The 24,946-nt window shown below is 41.1% G+C and overlaps 1 protein-coding gene across 7 annotated transcripts in view; it reads left to right on the top strand.

The window, feature by feature from the left end:
- BPTF (bromodomain PHD finger transcription factor) overlaps window positions 1-21,753 on the top strand; it is a 54,169-nt gene extending 32,416 nt beyond the window's left edge. Inside the window, exons 17-32 of one of the 7 annotated variants that reach the window (XM_054278597.1) lie at window positions 508-550; window positions 2,034-2,286; window positions 2,723-2,884; window positions 3,846-3,994; window positions 4,280-4,403; window positions 4,958-5,181; window positions 6,316-6,538; window positions 7,505-7,776; window positions 8,987-9,069; window positions 10,870-11,095; window positions 11,511-11,854; window positions 15,028-15,201; window positions 16,087-16,279; window positions 17,161-17,245; window positions 19,013-19,199; window positions 20,679-21,753. In XM_054278597.1, coding sequence (XP_054134572.1) covers window positions 508-550; window positions 2,034-2,286; window positions 2,723-2,884; window positions 3,846-3,994; window positions 4,280-4,403; window positions 4,958-5,181; window positions 6,316-6,538; window positions 7,505-7,776; window positions 8,987-9,069; window positions 10,870-11,095; window positions 11,511-11,854; window positions 15,028-15,201; window positions 16,087-16,279; window positions 17,161-17,245; window positions 19,013-19,199; window positions 20,679-20,715 — 2,779 coding nt within the window. In that variant the 3' untranslated portion in view covers window positions 20,716-21,753. Of the gene's footprint in view, window positions 1-507; window positions 632-2,033; window positions 2,287-2,722; window positions 2,885-3,845; window positions 3,995-4,279; window positions 4,404-4,957; window positions 5,182-6,315; window positions 6,539-7,504; window positions 7,777-8,986; window positions 9,070-10,869; window positions 11,096-11,510; window positions 11,855-15,027; window positions 15,202-16,086; window positions 16,280-17,160; window positions 17,246-19,012; window positions 19,200-20,678 lie in introns of all 7 variants that reach the window. The other 6 variants (XM_054278596.1, XM_054278599.1, XM_054278598.1 and 3 more) reach the window with 6 other exon arrangements.
- The last annotated feature ends 3,193 nt before the right edge of the window (window positions 21,754-24,946 follow it).

Raw genomic sequence — 24,946 nt, 5'->3', positions numbered from 1 at the left:
AAAGGTTATTACTGTGATGCATCAAAAGGCTGTAGGCTGCTTTTGGCATGACTTTGTACAGTATTTGTTAAATACTTCTATAATCCAAAGAAAATGACTGTGTACAAGTAAATTGAGCCTGAGAATACTCAAGTCATAAGATGCATATTTTCAGTATCATGTGCTTAAAGTTGGAACAACATTTTTGAGTCTCTTAGAAAGAGCAATTTTAAATGTATGTTATTGCATGGGTTCCTTGCAGTCTCAGATGTGATTATAAATTCCAGTTTTGATTAATAGTTTCCTGTAAGATGTTGCAGTATTTTAGCATTGGGATATTTTAGGCCTGTTGCATGCAACTTCAGTAGTTTATTTCTAAATATTTTTAAAGCTGTGACCAGTTTTTCAGTGATCTTTTGTCTTGATGGTTGCTCATACGAGGGCAGTTAAGCTGAATAAAACAAAATGCAGTTTGATGGTTGGATTTTATGTAATGGTATAACTCACTTTTGCTTGTGTCTTTGGCAGGGTGGAGAAGGAAAAGGCACAGGCAGTTGAACAACAGGCTAAGGTTAGTGAACAGAAGAAGGCAGAGGAGTTCAAGGCCCAATTGGAGGCTCAGCTAAAACACCAACGTTTGGCTGCCCAGCAGGTGGGGAGCTGTTGGTCGTCCCAGCAGTCAGCAACTGCACTGCTCAGCACATGCATCATAGCCTGGGAAATGCAGTCAGCCCTTGCTTACACCATTTTCAAATATTCCAACTGCAGATTAAGCCATCAAACAATGCTGCTGCCACTGTATACATCTGTAATTTTGAAACAGGGTTAATGCAAAGGTTTGTTCTGGATTGCCTGTTTTTCACCCACGTCATTTGTAACACTTTAGGAAGGTTTAGTTTGTTATCATTTTAAAGAAGGCTGGGAAGCACCATCTCCAGGTAAGCTTCTCAGTGTTCTGTGTGTGGTGGAAAGCTGCCTTGGAATACAGCTGACTTGGGAATACAACTGCATTTCATGCTTCACTCAAATTGAATCTTTTGATTTTATTCTATCTTACATTATCCGAGTTAAGCTCATTGGTAATTTTACTTAAATATATGTAGATATGTATATGTTTTTACATTTAAATGTATGCAATTAAAATTAGGACATGTGATGCCATGTTGGTATTTCACATACATTATTAAAAACTCTGCTTTTACTCAACATAGTCCTTCTTCATTTCATCTGCCCTGACAAAAACCCATTAGTAGTGAATGAGTGCTTCTGATTTGTGGGCATTACTGCAGTATAGTGCTGGAATTTAAATTAGATAAATACAGATATAATTCCAGTAACATGGGAAAAAATGTTAGATTGGTTGACATTTTAGAAGAGCCTGCTGATACATCCCTTCACTAAGGGAATCTCTAGATTTAATATGCTTTTTCAACAGTTACACCCCAGAAGGTCACTGGGTAAGGTAAGGGATTTTGAACCTAATATTTTTAAGCAGGCTGAAAACTAGATTTAAATTTAAAAGAATAGTTTTTAAAATTGCATTCTCAGTGGTGAAACAGAATGATATAGTCTGTTTTTTTTCTGTAACTGGCAGGATCTCAGTGCAGGAAGCTCTAAATTTAGGAATGCTAATAGTAAACTCTGTGTTGATGATGATGTGCCAATTACTGACATAGATGCATGTACATGGTCAAAGCCAAATATAGATGGATATTTTTAAAAGTTTTAAATCTTTCTGATTAATCTGAGACAAATTAATATGTTGTGCAGGTTTGTTTGTTTTTTTTTTAAGTAAAATATGCAGTGAAATTGACGTAAGGCAAGGACTTAAAAGTTGTTATAAAGGAAAAATTTTTGGCTGTGTATTCTAAGCAGATTTGTAGTTCTAGAGATCACGGAGCCTATTCTTCAATCCTCTCCATTTGAACTAAAATCCTAATTTGAGCTAAAATCCTACCAGAGGCCTTTATCTCTCAACACTGGGTAGAGACAATGTTGATGTTGTAAAATCTGAAAATACTAATTATCTCTTTATTCCATTTTTTTCTGACCAGAAACGACTGGAGCAGCAGAAGCAGATCCCTGCAGGAGGGGTGGTCCCTGCAGCCAGCACAGCCAGCAGCACTGCAACCACAGTGTCCACACCCCAGAAAGTCGTGGTGGGCCCTCTGACAGGCCCTGTCCCCACAGGAACCAAAGTAGTGCTCACCACTAAAGTGGGGTCTCCAGCTACAGTAACATTCCAACAGAACAAGAATTTCCATCAAACTTTTGCTACTTGGGTTAAGCAAGGCCAGTCTTCAACAGGTAAGGAATCATTTGTCATGGAAGGAGCATTGCTGGAGTTCATCCTGTGTGTGCATCACATCACATCCTCTCCAGACATGCAGCATTATTACATTTCTGGTTATCTTTGCTCTTAACTCTTGCTATGCCAGAAGGACATTTCTGAGATTATATCTGTCTAGTTTCTCCTTGTTCTGACTTCTGCTAGGAAGACTCATTTCTGACCTGTCTCATCAATTACTGACAGTTTTTGTGCCAGTATCATTCATGAAAGCATTCTATGATGTAACATACTGTTTCCAATAAAGAACCTTTACCAAAGAAAGCATGACACATTAAAAAAAAAAAAAAAAAAAGTAAAAATAATCCTGTAGTTTGCTGTTTCATGCTTGAAAAACAGTCATTTCATTGACTAATGATTCTGCTCTAAACCTGCCTGTTCTGTGTGCCTCAATAGCCACTAGCACAGCTGCCAGCTCAGCCACAAGCATTGCCAGCACAGGGCAGACCTTCCAGCTCTCAGGCAGCCCAGTAACGATGGCAGGGAAAGTGATAACTAAGCTGCCACTCCCTGCAAACAGCAAGATTGTTGCCGTCAATGTGCCATCAACTCAAGGAGGTAGGGCAAAGGGAACTGAATAAAAACTGTATTCCAGCTTGCTGTTTCATTCTCCTTTGACACTATTTTCCCAGTGAATTAAACTGTGACGTGAAGGGGGAAAAATATATTTTATATATATGTAAAAATACAAGTTTCTACAGCTTGTTCCCCCTGTGTTGCATATTTGTGTCTGTAAGGGGAAAAGTGCAAGTTTTTTTGCCTATAAATTATTCTGCATTTCACAGCACAAAATTAGGAGCTTTATTTTGAACAATGTGGAATGAAGCATGCTTTTTTTTTGGTTATCTAAATCAACAAAGAAACTTTCTTCACAGAAGCAGTAATGCCTACAGCTGCTCTTCACTGATGAGCAGGAGTTTGGCTCCAGACTAAGATTAGCATTTTTGATTCTTGCCTCAAGAAGAGGACTTAATTTTTTTGAGATTTGTGAATGTATATTGAACAGAAAAACTCAATTCTCTCTCTCCATTATATTTAGCATCTGAGCACATCATGAAGGCTGCAGATTTTGTATTGAAATTTCATAGGTGACAGGAGAAGCATTGCCCATTTTCTTCAGCAGCACAGTGTTGTAGGTGAAAGGTGTTTAAACTGCTCTCCTACATTTGAAATTAATTAGATTATAGCTTTTAAAGGTTGTATAACACTAATTTGTGGCACTCTGTCAATGCAAGGACTTCTTTGCAGTTACCTTCAAACTGATCTTTGTGAAGATTCACACTTTCCTTAATCTTTTCTAAAATATCTGTTTCTTAACTTAAAATGTAGTTGGACTATTGACAAAGTATAATGCTGCTTCTTTTTACAATATGACAAAGGCTTTCCCAAGAAATGTTGAAAGACTCAAAGGTATTTTAGAAACCTGGAGACTTGTGTTCTAAATGCCACCCTGGAGTTGCATTTACTACTTTTGCTGGCCATTAAGTCATTAATGAATTCTCAATTTTTCTTTAATTAGGTGTGGTTCAAGTTCAGCAAAAGGTATTGGGTATCATTCCATCAACTACAGGTGCAAGTCAAACCTTTACTTCATTCCAGCCAAGGACAGCAACTGTAACCATTAGGCCAAACACCACAGGGACGTTAGGAACAACAAGCACTTCACAAGTAAGATGTTTTTCTCAATGTTATTTAATTCAAAAAAATGTAAGTGTGTATGGTATTTAGCTCAAAAAAATGTAAGTGTGTAGACTTTAAGTTATGGCCGATATTAAAAGTTCTGGCTAATCACTTCAATGGTTTTGGCTCGTCTCAGCAATGGTGTGTATGGATCCTTTATTCCAAAGAGGTACAACAGTTGGGAAAATTAAAACACAGATGGAAAACCCTTCAGGGCATGTTCCAGGGGCTTTTTGCTCAGGCTGACAGGTGCTGTCCCCTCTGTGTGCTCAGGTGGTGCAGGGGACGCCGCTGCGCCCCGGGATGACGGTGATCCGGACCCCGCTGCAGCAGCCCGCCCTTGGCAAGGCCATCATCAGAACACCTGTAGTGGTGCAACAAGGTATTCTGCCAGCCAGTAGGTTCACTTTAATATTTCAGTTCCCAGTGTGAAATCCATGGTTTGTTTCTTCATCAAATCATTGTGTCCCAATGCAAGAATCCCTCGTTTTGATGCTCGACGAATGCCTTTTTCAGCCTTTGGATGCGTTTGTTGGAGGCTTTGTCAATGTTATTTATCATTGACACATAAATACATATAATACATAAACACATAAAAGTCCATTCATTTGGAAAAAAAAGAAAGCCCCACAAAACAGAAAAACCCTAAAAACACATAGAGTAATTGTGCATTGAGAAAGCCCTTTTTTTGTATGTTTTGTATGTTTTATCTTAAAGAGAAGCTCAGTGTTTGAAAGTTCTTTATATGCATGCAACTGTACTTAATATATTTTGCACACATTTTTCAATCACAGAAGTGGTTTGTAAAGAAAATCTATGTGCAAACTGCAGCGTTTGCTTCACCTGTCTGATCACCATCACACCCCATTGCAATTTGTGACTTAGGGGTTTGGTGTGCCTACAGCTTAAAAGCTTAAAATGTGTTTCTTACCTCAAATTCTTCTCTTACAGGTCAGACCCAGCAAGTGGTGACTCAGATAATCAGGGGTCAGCCTGTCTCAACAGCAGTTTCTAGTACCAGCACAGCTTCCTCCAGCACTGGGCAGAAAACCATCACAAGTTCTGGGACAGCCCCTCAACAAGTTCAGCCTCAGACCCCCACACCTCCCCCTCGCCCTCAGCAGGGCCAGGTGAAGCTGACAATGGCCCAGCTCACCCAGCTCACACAAGGGCAGGTAAAGCACTGCACAGCCCTGGGTGTGGAAGTGTGCTAACCCATCCTGCCTTTGCATTTCAGCATTTAGTGCCTGTGCCCTTAAATTCATGTGTCTGGCTTCATTTAGGATGAGCATTGACATAATTACAGACTGAAAGCAGCTTGAATAGTAAATAAATATAATAAATAGTAAATACAAAGTAAGTAGTTTTTAATGGTAAAGTTTTAATGCTTGCTTCCTGTTGTACTTCCCAGTAAGGTAACTGGCATCAGGAGTGTTCAGCAGCATGGAAAAAAATCTCTAATAGCAGTAAGGGACATAATTATTCTGTGTGGTCTGTTTTGTAGACACTCAGATCATAATTTTGATTACTTGTCTTTTGATTTGATGCGAAGATCTAGTTTGCATTCATGCTATCCAGAATCTCAGAGGAAAAGTTGCAATATCTGTGAGGAAAAAGTTCTTACAACTTATGTTCAGATCATAAAGGTCTGTTGGCAAAAAATAAGTTGAGAGTCATTTTTTGGGTAAAAATAAATGTCTATGATTTACCACAACATCTGTTCTTCAAACTATAAATAATTCATATAAATTATTGCAATGTACAGACTGCTCGTTGCCAGATAAGGTTTTTTGTAGGTGGAACAAGACTTGGAGTTTAAGCTGAAGGGGAGGGTAGGTTTAGATTAGAAACTGGGAGGAAATTTTTCCCTGTGAGGATGAGGAGGCCCTGGCACAGTTTGCCCAGAGCAGCTGTGGCTGCCCCATCCCTGAAGTGTCCAAGGCCAGGTTGGTTGGGCTTAGAGCAGCCTGGGATAGTGGAAGGTGTGAGTAGAATTGGGTGAGTTTAAAGGCCCCTCCCAACCTAAACCATTCTGTGATTCTGAGTTTCTACACCAAAGACTCAGAGAGTTGTGTTGGGTTCTGTGAGTTCACAAAATGTGTCACTCCAACCCAGTCATCTGTTGGTGGTAGAAAAGTTGAAAGAGTCTTTGAGTATTTCATGATCTCAGATGCTGGTTTTAGATTCTAGGAGTATGGTATGTGATAAAAATATTGAATTCTGAAATCCAAACCCCTAATTGTTCTGATTTTCAGCAAAGTCTGTCTAAGAATTACATCACTAATACATCGATATTAACTTTTTTTTAGGGTGGCAGTCAAGGCTTAACTGTGGTAATTCAGGGACAAGGTCAAACTACTGGTCAGTTACAATTAATCCCTCAGGGTGTGACTGTAATACCTGGTCCAGGACAGCAGCTTATGCAAGCAGCTATGCCAAATGGTACAATTCAGAGATTTCTGTTCACCCCACTACCAGCAGCTGCTACTACAGCTAGCACAACTACAACCACCGTTTCTACTTCCACCTCGGGTAAGCACTGTTCTCTTCAGCAGAAAAAAAACTTCCATTTCATTGCATGGGAGAAGTTATGCAGCTGGAGGTTGTCTGTTGCTCCAGTAAATGTTGTGGAAAACGCCGATCACTTGTTTTTTTTTAAATTTTAAAAGTTTAATAGTAATAAAATGGTTATAAAAATAGTAATACAATTAGAGTAATAATAATTTGGACAGTTTGAATTAGGACAATATGAGACAATAGGGACAAAGAGTTATGGGCATCTGGGCACCTTTTCTGGGCAGCACAAGCCTGAAAAAGGACCCACGGTAACTGAGGATTAACCCTTAAAAACAATAGCCTGTTGCATATTCATGCATTTCATACATGATGCATAAATTCCATTCAAATACAGGATTCTGTCTGGTCATTATCAGCTTCTTCCTCTGAATTCTAACAGTGCCTTCAAGGCGGGAAGAAATTTGTTTCTTCTGATAAGAGGGCAATAAATTCCCTTTCTCTGAAAGATTCAGATGTCCTGTGGTTGTTATGTCGCTGCAAGTCCTTTCTTTTAAATAAGTATCCTACATAGCATCGTTTCTATTTTAACATTTTTTTTATAACCTAAAACTATATTTACCACACAACTTAAGAGAATTAATACAGCATTACTTTCTAACACAACACATGTAACATTCATTTTAATATTTGCCAAAAGCCAATCATAAAATACACATTTTTACAATCATAAAATACGCGTTCCAATGTGTTGGAAGTGGATTGCAGAGTCTGTTGAGTTCCTGCACGGAGCTTTGCAGCAATTCCAGAGGGTTTGGGTTATCAAGGCTCACAGCAGTGCCATTTGCAATAATGGACTCATGGTTTGTGTTTATGTGTTCACAGCTGCAGCTTTGCAGCAGTTGCAGAGGGTTTGGGTTATCAAGGCTCACAGCAGTGCCATTTGCAGTAATGCACCCCTGGTTTGTGTTTGTGTGTTCACAGGTGCGGGGGAAGCCAAGCCGGCTCTGCAGGCGGCTCCAGCAGCGGCCGTGCCCGCGGGGCAGGGGCAGCCCCAGCCCCAGGCCCAGCCCGCGGGGGCTCAGCCCCAGCCCGAGGCCCCGAGCCCGGCCGAGGCTCCCGCCGAGCCCGCGGCCCCTCCCGAGGCTCAGCCCTCCAAGTCCCCGGCTCAGTCTCCAGCCCCGGCTCCGGGGCTCTCTCCAGCGCCGCCCGCGGGGCTGCCCCCAGGCCAGGCCCAGGCTCAGCATCCAGCTCAGGTGCAAACTCCAACCCCACAGCCCGCTCTGATGGAGCCCCACACTCCCATCCAAATTCCAGCTCTGCTGCAGCAATCCCAGCCTCAGGTTCAGACCTCGGACACAACCTTCACAAATTCTCAGAGTTTAAATCAGGTTCCTGTGCAGTGCCCAGCTCATCCTCAGCTACAATTTCAGCAGCCTCCAACAGGTGTTATTGCAGTGCTCCAGTTCCAGCAGCAAGTGGCAATCCTCTGTCAGCTGCAGCCCCGTGCTGGGGCTCAGATCCCAGCCCAGCAGGGCAGTGTGCCCCACATCCAGCCTCAGTTACCCCTTGAGGGCCAGCCCAGTGGCCCAGCTCAGGCTCAGCAGCTGGCCAGGGTGGTGGCAGTGCCAGCAGCTTCTGTGCAGGGGCAGCTGCACCCAGTTCAGCAGCTCAGGGAGCAGCAATAGATAGAAATGAAACGTGAGCACACCCTTCAGGCTTCTAATCAAAGTGACATTATCCACAAACAGGTAAAGTTAACAGAAGGAAATTAACACTTAATGAATGAAAGAAATCTAATTTCAAATGCCTGTTCTTGTTAACAATGTTAATACATTTGATAGGCAGTTAATTTGATTCTTTCAAAGATAGTGCACGATTGCTATTGGCAATTTAAGGACATGTTCCAGGTTAATTCAGCACATCAAGTCACTTGTACCATGTTTGCATTCTGCTGTCACCTTGATTCACTTTACCATTAGCTGCTGGGACAAATCCATCTCTATTCTCACTTCAGGAAAGATAGGTCAGAGCTAGGAGAGCTGCTGGACAGAACTCACGTGCAGAACTTTCCTTACCTGAGAACTGAGGTTCCACAGAGGTATCTGAAATGTGGCACTGTTGGATGGCTGCAGGGCTTAAAAATATAGAATGGATGATTACCACTTTTAAAATAAAACAACCAGTCACTGAGGAAATACAGTCAATTTACATTTAGTTCCTGGGTTCAAACTTGACATAAGCAAAATATCCCATTCTGGGGGTGGTGGTGTTCTTCCTCAATTTCTTTTTGAATTTTCAAATAATTGTTTTAAACAAGCACTGCTCCCCTGATAAAATCAGCTTTATTTTGTCACTCAGTGAAATAAATGACAATTTAATTTAGATGTCTTGGGTCTCCCCATAATACTGTGAAATACTGGCTAAGTTTTCATCTTTTATTTTGGATTCTGTATCATCCTGCAGGTGGTTATGAAGCAGAATGCTGTCATAGAACATTTGAAACAGAAGAAGACACTGACTCCAGCTGAGAGGGAAGAAAATCAGAGGTGAATGTGCATCACAGTGTATTTGTAGATATCAAATTTTTCATTTATTGCATCTTTTAATGGTTTCATCATGAAATGCTGGTTTGTAAAAACTTGCTTAAAGAAGTGTTGCAATATAAAATTGGTTAGAGTAACACTTAAAAGTAACTTTCATAATGATCTTTATTTCATCTTCTATATTTCAAATTTTTTTGATAATATATTTTAAAGTAATGTTACATATTGTGTTTGAAGCTGGGCAGTTTTTAAACTCAAGTAAAGAAGCACAGAATGGAGAATTAATGCTTCTGCTGCAAAAAAAAAGCCTGGATTTTGTTTGTCCTTTATCATGACCATGTGTTTCCATTCTTGTCCCTGCACATCCCACTCTACAGAAGGAGCTGAAGAGTTGGAAGACAGATTGACAAACTGAGAGATTTTATGCTTGAAGCTGTTAAACAGAAATTTGGAGTGTTTGTCATTTGTCTTGGGATTATTTTGACTCCTTTTCACACATGTAGTTGCTCCAATGAGATAATCACAAGAGTGTGTCAGATACTAAGAAAAAGAAGAGTATGTTCTATAAAATTTTGATCATCAAATCACAAGCTCAGTTGATTACAACACCACCCCTGGGTGCCACTCCTTTACTGTTCACAGTTGCATAAAGAAAAAGATGTATTGGACATGCTCTTCATTTCATTGTGTCAGATAACCAAATAGGTGTTTCGAGTGACAAAAGCCCAATTTAAAAGAAAGATGAAAAAAAAAATAGTTCTAACTAGCTCGGTGGTGCAGCTGCTTTTCCATCTCACTGATTTATTCTTCTTCAAAAATACAATATGGGGATCTTTAATCTGTGAAAAAAACAGACAAAACCAAGTAGATACAGGGCAGGTATAAAGAGCAAACTGAACAAAATTGGATGACCCTACAAATATTTATCTACATATTCCATTTGTCATCAAAATCCAGCTGTCTATCAAAGGATAAAATATCTGAGACCACAGAGTTGCCAGCAGCTGCTTGTCCTGGCCATTGCTATTCTGCTCTTTCCTCTCAGCTCAGTGGGAGTTGTTTTTCATGGTCACTCTGGCAGCAAGAAGCATTTGGTTTTCTAATGGTTTTGGAAAAGAATGGGGAAGGGAAAAGTAAATTCAGAAGAACCCAAATACATTCATTTTCTAATTGAAATATAAAGCAAAACAAATGAAAGGTGCAAAACAAGTGAGCAGGAAAATAGATTTATAGTTGAAGGTACAACAAACAGACAAAAGACTCATATCTTGAGCTGTCATTAGTGGAGAAATTGAGAACTGTTTATTGTGAATTCTATACAGTGAAAAGTGGTTGTCAGTCCTTATGCCAGAACACAAAATCTTGGTGGTATTTCACTGGAGCACAGAAATGTCTGGTTTTGAAGAAGTTGCAGGCTTCCAGTTCACTTTCATGCATCAGAATAAAAATCCAGCTCTTTCAGACAAATTGAGGAAACTGAATTGAGCAAAAATCTCTCTCATGCTACTAAAGCCAAAGCTTTGTTGGGAATCAAAGCTGGGGGAGGGGAGGAACAATTAGTACTCAGATCATTTAAGTGAAATTGGGATTGCCCCTCTGGAGCCTAACAAGGGACTTGATCTCTCCCAGCAGTGCTCTAGTAAATAAGCAGGAGTGGAAGCACTGGGTGTTGCTAAATTTACCTTGTACATCTTAGGAAATACAATAATGAGCTTGCAGTGACTGGAGAATTGATTCTGCATTCTCAACTGGGAATAAACAGGCAGGTCAGCACAATGTCCTTTTCCTTTATTCCTTCCCCAGAATGATTGTGTGCAACCAAGTGATGAAATATATTCTGGATAAGATAGACAAAGAGGAAAAGCAGGCAGCTAAGAAACGGAAGCGAGAAGAGAGCGTGGAGCAGAAGCGGAGCAAACAGAACGCGACCAAGCTCTCAGCTCTGCTGTTCAAGCACAAAGAGCAGCTGAAAGCTGAAATTCTGAAAAAAAGAGCACTTCTGGACAAAGATCTGCAGATTGAAGTGCAGGTAAGGACAGACTCTCAAAGGCTAATTTGATGTTAAGCTGGGGAGAGTATCTCTGTGTTAATCTTTGTTTACTTAGTGAGATTTTAAGGAAATTTACAGGAAGAAGGTGTGGTTGTGGATCTCTGCAAAGCTGCTCATTTGTCCTTTGAGGGCCTCTTGGTTTTCTTCTGGACTGAAATTACCTTCTTTCATAAAACAGCTTCTGATAGGTTACAGCCAATGGGCCATTGTAGCCCAGGAATGTCATCTCTTAATATTATGTAAATTGTGGTTCAGAACATGAAAAAATGCATATTTAAATGGATGTAATTGTTTTCTTTTGGTTAACCTTGGGGATTTTTACCTAGATTTTAACCCTGTCTTGCCATAATCATATGAAGTGCCTCCCTCTATTTATTCATTTAATACACTTCAGGAGGAGCTAAAGAGAGACTTGACTAAAATTAAGAAGGAAAAGGAGCGAGCCCAGGCAGCAGCAGCTGCAGCAGCAGCCGCGGCCGCCGCGGCCGCCGCCGCTGCGCCACCAGCACCGCCACCAGTGCCACCAGCACCGCCACAGCTGCCAGCTGCCAGTGTCACCTCCTCCTCCTCCACCACTGTCCCCGTGCCAGTCTCCTCCCAGAAGAGGAAACGAGAGGAGGAGAAAGATTCCTCGGCTTCCAAGTCCAAGAAAAAGAAAATGATTTCTACTACCTCAAAGGAAACGAAGAAGGACACAAAGCTTTACTGCATCTGTAAAACGCCTTACGACGAGTCCAAGTGAGTAGCGATGCCCCAGCCCCTCCTGCATGTCCTCAGCTTCAGGGTTAGAGTCAGCTCTTAGTGCCAGGCAGTGCTAGAAGTGGAGCTAGTGGCAGGTTATTGCAGGGATCACTGAGGTGTAGAGAATAAAGTCTCTATTTCCACTAGCAGTTACAAATATTAACATCCTCGATTGATGCTGTTCCTGTGCGTGGTTTATATTTTACTGTTTGCATGTCTCCATTGTGTGACCTTCCTGTCTCACATGCACATACTCCTTTCTTTTTTCCCTCCGCTCTGTTACTCTTTCTTTTGCCGTTTTGCCTCTGCCTCAGAAGCAAGTGACAATTTGGTTTGAGCAATTCCTTCTGAAGAAGCAGCTGATGTTCTTCAGAAATAGCTTCGGTACCGTCTTCCAATAAATAACTTTTTTTGTAAGGCTGTACCAGTAAAGGGGACTCCGAGTCACTGGACTGCAGTTCACTTTGGACAATGTTTCAGGGAAAAATGGTTTCCATGTGTTATTATTTGTATGCTGGGGTTGATAAAAATGAATATTCAAGCATTTGACAAAGTGAAAACTGCAGTTTTCTGTAGTTTGATTCTGACTGTGAATGAGGACAGGTATTTACACTGTGTACAGTGCTTGTGGAGAAATGGTGTGAGTACTGGAGTGAGAATCCAGAGGATTCCAGGGGATAGAGTTCCATGTTGCTGCTTTAGCTAGAGGTGACTAACAGCAGTAGTTTGTAATGGTTTTCTCACATCTGAGAGCTGTGCAGAGATGCATGTACGATAAATTTGACTTCAGGCCAATTCCAAGTAAGTGTCAATGGCCAAAAGTAAGAACTGGCACTGTTTGATTGTACTTTAAGGGCTGGTAACAGGGAAACCACAGATCTGGAGTGGTGCATTCACTCCATGGTCATGGTTCTTTGTTCCATGTTTAGGGCCAGGACTAGGGGACCTCCTGAGGTTCCTTCTAGCCTTGTTTGGGTTTTAATTATGTCTTTTAACAAAGTTGAGGTATTTGAGGGTTTTTTCACCTTGGTTTTGAGTAGCTCTGACCATTGCACTATGACTTCAATGTGGGAAATGAGGCTGCTCCTTGGACTGCCAGTGCTGCAGGAAGAGCAGAATGATATTCTGGCTCTTCTGTCACTGTCACCTCTGAGAGGTGTCCCCAGCCTCACTTAACTTTGTGTCTGTATCAGGTTTTCTGTCACCCAGTGTACTTAGGAGGGACCTTGTTCCCTGATTGTGATTCCAGAGGTTTGTGTGTTACTGCATCTGGACTTAGTGAGAGAGCAAAGGGATTTGTTTGTCAGACTTTTTGTTGACTCCAGTGCTCATAGAGTGAATTTTGGTAGCTTGAATTGAGAACTGTGCTTCAGGGCACTGAATAAAACTTCAAGAAAAAGAAATGTTGATATTTCAGTACTATCCTTAGCAATATGGTTGAGCTCTGCTGCTTTGCTTTTTGTGAATTTTAAATTTGATGTTCCTACAAATGATGTCTGTACTGTTGAAGTACAGAATCCTTTCACTGTTTGGAAAGGAATTAGTCAAGTTTTAAAACAGCTTTTTGAGAATTTTTTAAAATTGTTTTTGTATATATGTAGGATCGTCCTCTTTGTGCTGGTGTCTCTTTTCTACTTCAGAAAAGATGGGTGTGCTACTTGAAAAGCCAAGTTGTGGTATTTTATGAATACCCTGTGTGTTTTCTTTTGTGCTGTGCATTTTATTGCAGATCTCTTATGTTTAGTTCTCATTCATGATACTCCAGGATTACAGGGATTTGCTGGTACTGTTTTCAAGGATGGTCAGTAGGGATATCTTTCTAAGGTTCCTACTGAGATTCCAACTTATTTGTTAAATCATAATGTGGCACCTGCTCCACATTGCAGTGGCAAGGTTTGGCATCTACACCTGGATGCAAATGTGCTCCCACATCACCAGGAGCAGCCACAGCCCCCCTTGGGAAGGGGGTGCAGGCTGAGTTGCTGAGAGTTGTCAGAATCTATGTCTGGCCGTTCTTTATGGAAATTGGGTTGTGTGATATTTATTTTAGGATTTGCCTGACTGAAAAACAAGAGAAAAGGCAGAATCTGAGCGTCCAGGATGTGTGCACAGGCCCAGGAAATCAGAGATGCTTCCTGTGGAACATGGGGTAGCTGCTGCCCTGTGGGTGCTGTGGTGTCCCCAGGGTGTTGCCTGCAGCCTGTCAGGGTGCCAGGAATTCCTACAGCAGCACCTGCCAGGGGTTGGGGTCTCAAAATCAGGAGGATGGTGGTTCTGAGTCCGCTTGCTTTTGCTCAGGCAGAGAGAGTGGATGTGAGCGTCGCCCATGTGGTTGTCACTGATCATAGGTGTGTTCTGAGAGATCCATACACCAGTTACAAACATCCTGGCATAATATTTTACACTTTTGTCACATCATTCTGTGCAAGGTCCCATCCCCATGATTCTGTCCCTGGTTCCCTTCACTTTGTGTCATACCATACCTGGTTCTGTCACACAGCTGTGTCTGAGAGGAGACATTATTCACTCCAAATCCCACTTTGTCACAGTTTTAAGTAGTTTATTATCAGTTTTTCAGTGCACACCCCCCAAAAAAAGAAACCACCAAGATTTAAAATTAACAATCATGCCCTGACCCCATTTTCTTTGGTATCATGTTACACCAAGATGTACCTACACACTGCTGGTTGCATGTTCTTGTAGTGTACTCGTAACTCCTAGTTGGTGTTTGCGCTTTGCTTTTGTTTTTTAAATTAACTGAGACCTACATTTTCAAACCTTAAGGAAATGTTTCAGTGGCTTTTGAGCTGCAATTTTGAAAATGTAAACCTTTTCCTTTGGCCTTGTCTTTTTGTGCCTTTGACAGTTTTTCACACACGCCTTGAAGTCAGTAGATTTTTAGCCCATAGCTTTGTCAAAGTCTGATTACATATTAATATGTACATATTAATACACGTGCATTTTGATGAATTGTCAAATTAAAATTGACCCAAGTGACCTTACTGCCAGTCTAGTTGCAGCATGAGTTGTTAGTTTGTAAGGAATAGGGAGCAGGGAAGCTGAGACAGAAGGTAGCCCAGCATCAAATGCACCAGAGAGAAATGCAGGGAAAAGTGCCATGCCATTTGAAATGACAATTACATTGTCATTTTCATTGTGAACACTTTTAGGTTCTATATTGGCTGTGATCTTTGTACTAACTGGTATCATGGAGAATGTGTTGGAATCACAGAAAAGGAGGCTAAGAAAATGGATGTGTACATCTGTAATGAGTGTAAACGGGCACAAGAGGGCAGCAGTGAGGAGTTGTACTGTATCTGCAGAACACCTTATGATGAGTCGCAGTGAGTTCGGATAAGAACCTCTTATTCCATGTCTAGGTAGCAAAACTGCTCTGACTGTGCTTTCCTGTTCCTTGCAAAGAGTAAAAAACGAGTTATTCTGCATATATTGTATTCATTCGTAATACAAATTGCTTTCCAGTAATTGTCTCCCCCTCCCGAATGTTTCTGTTTAGTAAATGTTTAGGAAAAGTGAAGTCCCTCAGGGCAGTCAAAATGTATTGTGGTTTTTCTTTTTAACAAACTACTAAAACACCATGTACTTTAAATTGGGATTTATTTTCTTTTTTTATATTATTTTCTTTAACAGGGGATGGTTTGAAAGACTAAAAGATGAATGCTGTATTTAGTGGATTTTTGTGCTTTATTCTGATCTGGCTGGAGAATATAATTTTAGTATGGGGGGTATATGGTTGGTATATGATCATATATGTGTGAATTGTATACATCTTTTTCTGTAAGGCTTTGTGTCATAGAATACTCCCTCTGTACTCAGTTACAAGGCTGAAGCTTCCATATGAACAGTGCTTGTATGGAGTGAAACAAGCCCTAGTTGTAGTCCAGTTTGTGCAAAATGCATCTTGAATTGGTTTGGATACTGGCTGGGTGAGGCTTCTGGCTTTACACTGTTCCTTTCATCTCTAAAGCAGAGGAATTATTTTTGAAATCTTGATTTCTAGAAAGTATAAAATCTAGAAATGTGTTTGAAATGGTTTGTAAATACAAAAACAGTTGAAGTAGAATTTGTCACTCTGAAATCTGACATTACCTGTTGTCTTGAATCATGCCAAGTATCTGCTTGCGTGCAGGGGATGGCAGGTTGATGTGGTTAAATGTGAGCTGGATTTGAGCCAGATGAAGGCTCTGACTCTTGTTTGGCTCTTGCAGATTTTACATTGGCTGTGACCGGTGTCAGAACTGGTACCACGGGCGCTGCGTGGGCATCCTGCAGAGCGAGGCCGACCTCATCGATGAGTACGTGTGCCCCCAGTGCCAGTCCACTGAGGATGCCATGACTGTGCTCAGCCCCCTCACTGATAAGGACTATGAAGGCTTGAGGAGGGTCCTGCGCTCCTTGCAGGTGAGGATGAGGATGGCAGCACCAGGGAGTGTGACAGACCCAGTGGGTCTGGGAGGAACAGGGGATTTCTCCTCGTTAGCTCTGAAAATTTGGGGAACAGCAAAGCTGTGCCAGCTGCAAACCTGCTTGGTGTTACTGTGCTGGGGAATATTTACAATAATTAGTAAATCACTGCTCCTGGGTGGGTGAAACTAAACAAACCCTTCAGTGAAAGGCTTTAGAATCCCAAAAGGCAGAGTGGGAGCCCACCTGCACAGGGTATGGAAGGTGCAATGTTCTGTCCTCAGATCAGTTTGCTGTGGATTGAGATCCACACTTCCTTACTTTAATTGACATTTCAGGAGTGTTTTCACAGGGATCATTATCAGCATGTAACTGATGGCATCCTCACAATAAGAATTATGTACACTGTCTGATATTTCTGGTTTGTCTGTCACTCCCAAATAGGCTTTTCTGCTACAACTATAAGGAAATTTAAGAATTCTGGTAAAATTCTTAATATTATGATAACAGAAATCCTGTAAGTAATATTTTGCCTTGTCCTGTATTTTACATACATTTATAAAAGTGTATTAATTTCAGGGTACTTGAAAGCACTCTCAGTAAATTCATGCCATACTTTTCCATGCAGCCTGTTCAGCTCAGTATCCTGTTATGTCTGAATTTCAGTTTCCTGTTTTGAAGCCCAGCTGCTGGGTCACTGACATTTAAAACTTTACCCAATCATCAGATGAGAACTGGTTCCTTTTCATATAATGCTGCACTTCTTCCTGAAATTCAACTCCAGACCCCAACAGATAAAAGGATGAAAATATTTACCTATTAGTAGTGCCTGATTTAACTTAATTGCATGTTTTCATTCTCTCCTGTTTCCCTGCCAGGCTCACAAGATGGCATGGCCATTCCTAGAGCCAGTAGATCCCAACGATGCCCCAGATTATTATGGTGTCATCAAAGAACCAATGGGTAAGTGTTGGTGAGAGCAGCCTCAGTGAGGGGGTTTGGCCTTTGGAATAGCAAGTTATTAATTTAATTATAATGCATTTCCTGCTGGCCACTTCCAGCCATATTTTGCAAAATACCCAGGTTAGGCAGGTGGAACACTGTGATTCTCACTGATACATTCAGGAGTTCCTGAGGGCTGTTTTATCTGCTCTGGGGCTGACTCCTCCACCCTAAATGCTGCCAGTCCTACAGATGAATGTGGAAGTCAGTGCAGCAATAGGAGAGAATTCATGGTTTTAAATTTCTGTATTCAAAGAGGAATATTTTCTTCTATCTTTGTAATGAACTCCTCCTCCAAAGGTTGGGATGTGCACTCCAGAGGCTGAGGAGGAGGTGATGCTGTGGAAATGTGATAAGCACCCTAAGATGGAGTTCAAAATTATCTTCATCTGACTTGATAGTATAGTAAATTTTGTATTATGTGTAATTTGTCCTTAAAGCTGCAGGGAAGAAAGGATTCAGATGTTGTGAATGTGGGCAAAGTGGAAGGGGAGATGCTGCAGCATTCTAGTGCTTTAATTTGATCTTCTTAGAGCTCACCAGTTAAAACTGGATAAGCACTTGCATGTGAAACCTCCTAGGAAAATCTACCTCCTGACAGAAGTGGTTTTGGGAATGTTATTCCTTTCCTCACAGTATTGAGGAATTTCTGAGTATTATAATATACAGTATTCTGGAATTATCTGAATTTCCAGATCTGTACATGAGAGCCAGTGTGTCATTTGACACCTACTCTTTACTCATCCTAGAAATAGGAAAGTTCAGTTTAGTATCTTAGCAAACATGTTTTGGTATTTTGACTGAAAATAATATTTTGTTTAGGAATTGTGTCCTTTTCCTGTTCCAAAGTTTTGGGCTGTGCTGTCATGACAATGCTGAACAACTCTTATTCCATGATAGATGGGTTAAAGTTTATAAGGAAAGCTCAAATAACAGTATGCAGCAAACAAAAGTGCATTTAGCCCTTTCTGACTTAAATAGGAGGAGAAGACATTTGTAATACAAGTAAATCTGAGTAAAGTACACCAGATAATGCAGATCTATCTGCAGTTGTTTGCACAGGTTCTGGCATCACTGGCATTTCAAAATAAGTACCTCAAGGCATTTTCCAAGGGCAGAGAGTTGTTTTTCTGGCTAAAAGTGCCACTAGACACTTACTCAGCTGTATTTATATCTGACAGGTTTTGTTCCTCTCCCTGTTTTTAATTGATATTTGCATTAGAATGTGACAATTACTACTCACATCACCATTTCTGTCTCCTTAATGTGTCTGGTCAGTAAGGATGAGAGCTCTGGCATTTTGCATGACCCTGCACTTGAAATCTTTCATCTGTGCCATGTGTAATGTGCACATGCCCACGAGAATTGATAGCTCATTCAAAGCAAGGCAGGAATTCAAAAAATAATCAGTAGGTGATGGCTGTTCCATGTCCAGGGTACCTGGATCCTCATTGTCTGACCTTTTCCCTTCATTTCTTCAGAAAAAGTGGGAGCTCCTTGCAAAGGTTTTCCCTGGTCATTCTTGCATTTTATTGAATTTCCCTGCACACAACATATCCATGCCCAAGGGTCTCTTCTGAGGGAGAGCTGCTGCTGTCACCAGTCACAACCAGAATTCCTGGAAAATCCCCTAATCTGGATAATGCCTTGTTTCCCACAGTCTTGACAATGTGGATTTTTGTTTAGGATGAAAGTCTCTCATTGAAATAATCTTTGGTTTCTTTAAAGACCTTGCTACCATGGAAGAAAGAATCCTGAAACGTTACTACAAAAAGGTGACGGAGTTTGTGGCAGACATGACCAAAATTTTTGATAACTGCCGTTACTACAATCCCAGTGACTCCCCTTTCTACCAGTGTGCAGAAGTTCTCGAGTCTTTCTTTGTACAGAAACTAAAAGGATTTAAGGCAAGCAGGTAAGCTGGAGTGTTCCTCACCACAGGTGTTGTGCTGAAATCTCCTTTCTAAGTTTATCTTGTATTTGCACAGGGATTTGCTGCTCCATGTGCTTTCCTGGAAAATTTGTTCAAAATTAAGGCTTAAATATGATTTCATGAAGGTTACTTTGGAATGTTTATTCAAAAGGAGTTGTTTAAAATATGGGTATCACGAATTTGCAAAATTTGAGTGATGCTTCAACTCATTGCTGCAGAAAACTTAATAATTTCTGATCAGGGCAAATGCTGTGCCTGAGTTGTGCTGATGTTCTACTCTGCAGTAAATACTTCTCATATTAGTAAGAGACAATCCTGCTGTGAAGTTCATAATTCAGTGAAAGAAATTAAAATACTTCAGTGTTACTCCTTCTCTCCTCTTTTTATCATTCACCACCTTTGAAACAGGGGGAGTAAGTAAGGTTTAAAGTAGGGTATGGAAAATGGAACATAATTCAAAATTTACCTTTCAAAATTAAACTTTTAATATTTTTTTTTTCTGAAGAAGGGCTAATACAGAGTATTTCTTTTACATAGACATTCCCAAAAAAGAATATGCATTTTTCTTTCCAGTTCAATACTGTAATAATGATTTTTGTCAGGTAGTTTTCAACCCATGTTTGTGTCACTGCCATGAGCTGGGTCCCCAGCACTCCCTGAGCTTTCCCCTGATTTCACTGCTGCATCTTTTTTGTTCTTGTTTTTCATTTATCCCATCCATCTTCTTTCCTTTCTTGCAGATTGTGATATCTTTAGTCTGAACTTTTTAACTGGAATCAGAACTGGATGTTGGGGTCACTTTCTTTTATTGTACAATCCAATGACATTAAACTGCCCTAAAAATCCAGATCATTTGTCTAAAAAGTAAATGTTGTTTCTGTTGCCAGCAGTCGCACTGCTGAACATAACTGTATTAACAAAAAACTTGTTCCGTTCATCAAATACTGTATTGAGAAAAATGAAAAATTCATCCTGGAAACCTTGTGTTTTATTGTGTTAATTTAAGTCACTAATAAAACTGTGAATGTCAAAGAGGAGTTTTCTGAACTCTGCTTAGAAAAATGTTCAGTTTTTTCCTATTAAGTTAATCCAAAGACTTATTGAATAAATTTAAGCAAAGTAGACCTTATTATAAATATTTAAAACTAAAAATGTCTTTTTTCTTTCCTTTTGATGGACTACTATTTTGTAAATATGTGAGTAAAACTAATTTCAGGCATTTTGGAATATCCCAGTGACACACTGCATTTTCCAAGTACTGAAATATTTTTATTCTGGAGGAGAAAATGGGCTTAAAATTCAGAGCAAGAATTATTATTTTTTCTGAAGGGGGAAAAAAATAAATGAAAGCAACATGGTGGTAATTCCCTTATTGTGATTTATTTTTGGCTACACCTTGCAGCAACTGTGTTCTCCAAACTGAAGGGTGCTTAATTCTTCACTTTCTTCTGTATTCTGCAGGTCCCATAACAACAAACTGCAGTCTACAGCTTCTTAGAGTTCAGCGTGTTAACCAAACACACGAGCAAGGATCTGGTTGTCTGACAATTTTTAATTAAGGAGCCAGATGTTTTTAGTCAGGTTATCCTGACAAGACTCGATGTAAACTGCGTTTTTATTGGTCACAACAGTCAAATTATATTCTTGGCTTATTTTGTCCAAAGGACAAAGAAATAAAAATCAGCAGCACCACTTTCTTGTCAAGATCAAATTGTTGTACTATTGTGGCAGAAGCAGGAAAACTTTGTTTTGTTGAAGGAGAGAGAGAAAGAGAGCAAGAAAAAAGATACAGTAAATGGGGTCACGTTTAACTCCATGGAAATGCCACGTCTGTTCTTCAGTGAAGAAGCTGGTTTAAAGTCCACACAGAAAACTTTGACTGTATTTATTTATTGTTGCAAAAAAGACGCTTTTTTATTGCTGCCCTCATTTGTCAGCTAATTATTTTTTCTTATAAAATCCAGCCCTGGTTCCATGTAATCCATTCTGTATCTTAACATGATTCCTGTAGGTAAAAGTACAAGAAGACCTCTAGATGTCTTTTCTTTCTATGAAAGGAGCTGCTATGTACACATGTGCACACACACAGGACTGGGAATCAACAAGGAGTTTATCATTCATGGTAGATAAAAACAAGCTTGCATAAAATTTGGGCTGAGTGGTCATGGACTACAGACTCTGTTGCCTTGAATATAACAAACAGTACAATTTGTCATTTACTCTGCACCAGACTGAACTGAGTAAAATCTATTTGAAGGTATCTTGTTTGTAAACATTTGTCAGATTCTAATTTTTTTTTCTTTTGTATTAAAATTCAAAATATGGATGTATATGAAACAAAATAAATGGAGATCATTGTTCTCCCCACAGCAGTAGGTGTGTTTGAGTGTGCGCTGCCACGTGTGTGAGACACTCTGGGGATCTGTGCAGGGATTGCCAGGAGCAGGGGTGGGATGGCCAAGGAGTGGGACCCAACCCCATCAGACATTCCACAGGGAGCCTGAAGGATTGTCCAGGAGGGACAGGGCTGGAGCTGTTTGTGGTTCCAGCCCCGTTATCCCCATCAGACATTCCACAGGGTGCCTAAAGGACTGTCCAGCTGGGCCAGGGAAGGAATAGTTTGTGATTCCTGCCCTGACTGTCCAGGTGAGACAGGGAAGGAGCTGTTTGTGTTCCAGTCTTGTTATCCCTATCAGATGTTCCCACAAGGTGCCTGAAGGACTGTCCAGGAGGGCCAGGGCAGGAGCTGTTTGTGATTCCTACCCTGAGTGTCCAGCTGGGCCAGGGCAGGAGGTGCTGGTGAGCTTTTCCTGCCCTGACTGTCCAGCTGGGCCAGGGCAGGAACAGTTTGTGGTTCCTGCCCTGACTGTCCAGCTGGGCCAGGGCAGGAACAGTTTGTGATTCCTACCCTGACTGTCCAGCTGGGCCAGGGCAGGAACAGTTTGTGGTTCCTGCCCTGACTGTCCAGCTGGGCCAGGGCAGGAGGTGTTGCTGAGGTTTTCCTGCCCACTGGAGCTCAGTGACCTTTGCCAGGTGCTCTGGGAATGTGGAGCACCACCTGTAATTGTGTCCCTGGGGGCTCCTGGGCTGCCCTGAGGGGTGAACTGCAGCCCAGGAAGATGCAAACTGCAGATGAGGAGGTTTTTCCTTCCCTGTGTGTGACTGACTTGCTCTGGTCCCTGTCTGTAGCTCCCAGCCTGGTTTCTCTGCAGCTCCTCACCCACCTGAGCAGCTTTTGCACTAACTCACAGTCAACTTCTGTTCTCCAGTGGTTTGGGATTTACCTGATTTATGGATAAGCTCCTTTTGGGTTTAACCTCTCACCTTGCTATGCAAGAACCTCCTCTGTTATTTTTCTTAAAAAAGATGTTGCTACTGACCACCCTTTCTTACACTTCCAGCTCAGGTGTTCAGGTTCTTCTGGGGGGATTTTCTCTACTAAAAACCCGTGTGTTTTTGTACATACAAATGTTGTCATTTAACCAATCTGTGAAAATTACTAATTGTTCAGTGTGGAAACAACAATCCATTTAATCCATTTATGCTTCTGAAAGTCAAAGAAGAGTAGTTGCATTTAGGTTATGTTGTCCTTTGAAGTTTTAAAAAAATGCTGCATATTGTAAGCATTGTGTTTTAATGGGACAAGGAAAAATCTCACCTTTACCAGCAGTGGGACATATCCTGCATCTCATCCCAACTTCTCAGCATTTCTGTACTATTTATTCATACCTAACTCCATATTGACATGGTTGAAACCTTTCCTACCTGTAGGCAATAGATTGCTGTTTTTAACAAATTGTGGCAAAATGAAGAGTACTTTTTTGTACCTTATAGGACACATCATCCTAGACAAATAAAGTAATGTGTTTGACATGGATTTGGTGGTGTTTCTAATGAAACATTGATCATGGTCTTGGATATAGGTCTTGGCTTTGCCAGATCATATGTAACTGAATCAGGTTGATTAGGGAAATAATCCATCCATGCAAATTAATGCTGCTGATTAATCACCCAACCCAAACCATTCTGTGATTCCATGAGAGCCTGTTTCAGTGTGTTCAGTGTCCATTGGGCAGGTCAAGGTACTTCTCTGGATATGCTAGTGGTGATGTTTTATAGTTAAATGGTGTTACAGAAAATAAATCACTTGTAATTAATCCCCACCTGCCATCAAGCATAAAGTTCATAAGATTTGTGATCTCTGCTCAGTCCTTGTCTTCTTTGTATTTTATAAATTATTGCAACAGTTGTTTTGAAATGGTCATATGTTGTAAGATATTGATAATGTGAGCTATGCCAGCTTGATTTTCATTTTCTGTCTCTTCAAATTTGAAGCAATTATCCTCAGTCTCAGCTTGGTTCATGCAGAAAATAATGGAGATTTAAAGTACAGTAAGAAGTTGGGCTTACTCAAAAGCCTTGAGAACTTTATCCTGGACAGACAGGATGAGAACAGTTATTCCTTTACACCCAGATTTCTGTGTGGTGGCAGCAGAATTTTCCATACCTATCCTGCTGGAAAGGAAATTACTGACTGTGAGGTACCAGAATTACCATGGCAGCTGTTGAGTGTCAGTGCCATCCCATTCCCAGTGTGGTTATTGCTGGGAGGGGTTTGGAATAGCAAGTGCAAGGCTGGAAATCCTCTCAATCTGGGAATTGTTGATGTTCAGGAGGTGTGTTTAGGATGTGAGGAGCCTGGTGACAACAGTCCTGCTCCAGCCCTGTCTCAGTGGGGCTGTGGCACACAGGGATTTGTTGCTCAGCTGCTGTGGGAACATTTTAAGGAGGAATTTTCCAGTCAAGAAGGGAAAGGTAAGAGGATTTGGTAACACAGGAGGAGATCATGGGGTAAATCACTTTTCAGGCTCACAGAGCAACATCTGTATCCCAGTGTTTTGTGTCAGTTGTGGGCACTGAACTCAGGCTTGGGATGTCCTTACTCTGTGTTTGTCCCTCCCAGAGGCAGCCCCAGGCAGGCACAGGCTGGGTTTGTGCCCACACCTCCCTGGGCTGCAGCAGGATAAGGGAATGGGGCTCAGGACTGCTCCGGGAGGATGCCTGGAGGAGCTGCTGCTTAGCCCTGGACTTCCCTGAAAATAGAAACAAAGAAACTCGAGATGCACATGTAACCCTTCCTCCTCCTGTCCTCCCAGTCACTCCAGAGCTTTGATTCTTTGCCAGAACAGTTCTTCTGCCAAATCAAAACCCCCTCAGATTTTCTCAGGAAAATTCCATCCATCCATGCTGTGCTCCATGCAAAGTCTTTCACATACCAAAAGTGAGACATGGTATTTTTTAGGTAGACTCATGCTGTGAGTAAATTTCTATCCAGTAAGAGCCTTTTGGGTCCCAAATAGGGGATGTTTGCTCTTGGTATTTGGCTCCATATCAAGAAATACTTGATGTAGCATAGCCCATCCCCTGCTCTGTGCCTTTCCAGTGACACCAAATGCAGCTGCAGAGGTGTGTGACAAGTACAGGGTGTCAGAACTACCCTTGTTTCAAAACAGAAAATGCTTCTGTAGAAGCCACTGCTTCCTGTGGCAGCTCACATCATATTGCTGAGTTTGTGGGGGTTTAAGCTGTACTCAATTTTTTACATTTCTTAATATAAACAGGTATCAAATCCTCAGCCAACTTGTCACACAAGGAGGTGCCTCTGTGCAATATCATGACATAAGATTTTTTGGGTCTTCAGAACCCAGGAGACAGTGAAAGCAGAACCT

This window comes from Melozone crissalis, unplaced genomic scaffold (assembly GCF_028551555.1).
Source record: "Melozone crissalis strain CALT ecotype California unplaced genomic scaffold, PUWL_Pcris_2 ptg000026l_1, whole genome shotgun sequence".
In the NCBI taxonomy this organism is placed as follows: domain Eukaryota; kingdom Metazoa; phylum Chordata; class Aves; order Passeriformes; family Passerellidae; genus Melozone; species Melozone crissalis.
This window is presented reverse-complemented; position numbering and strand designations above follow the sequence as displayed.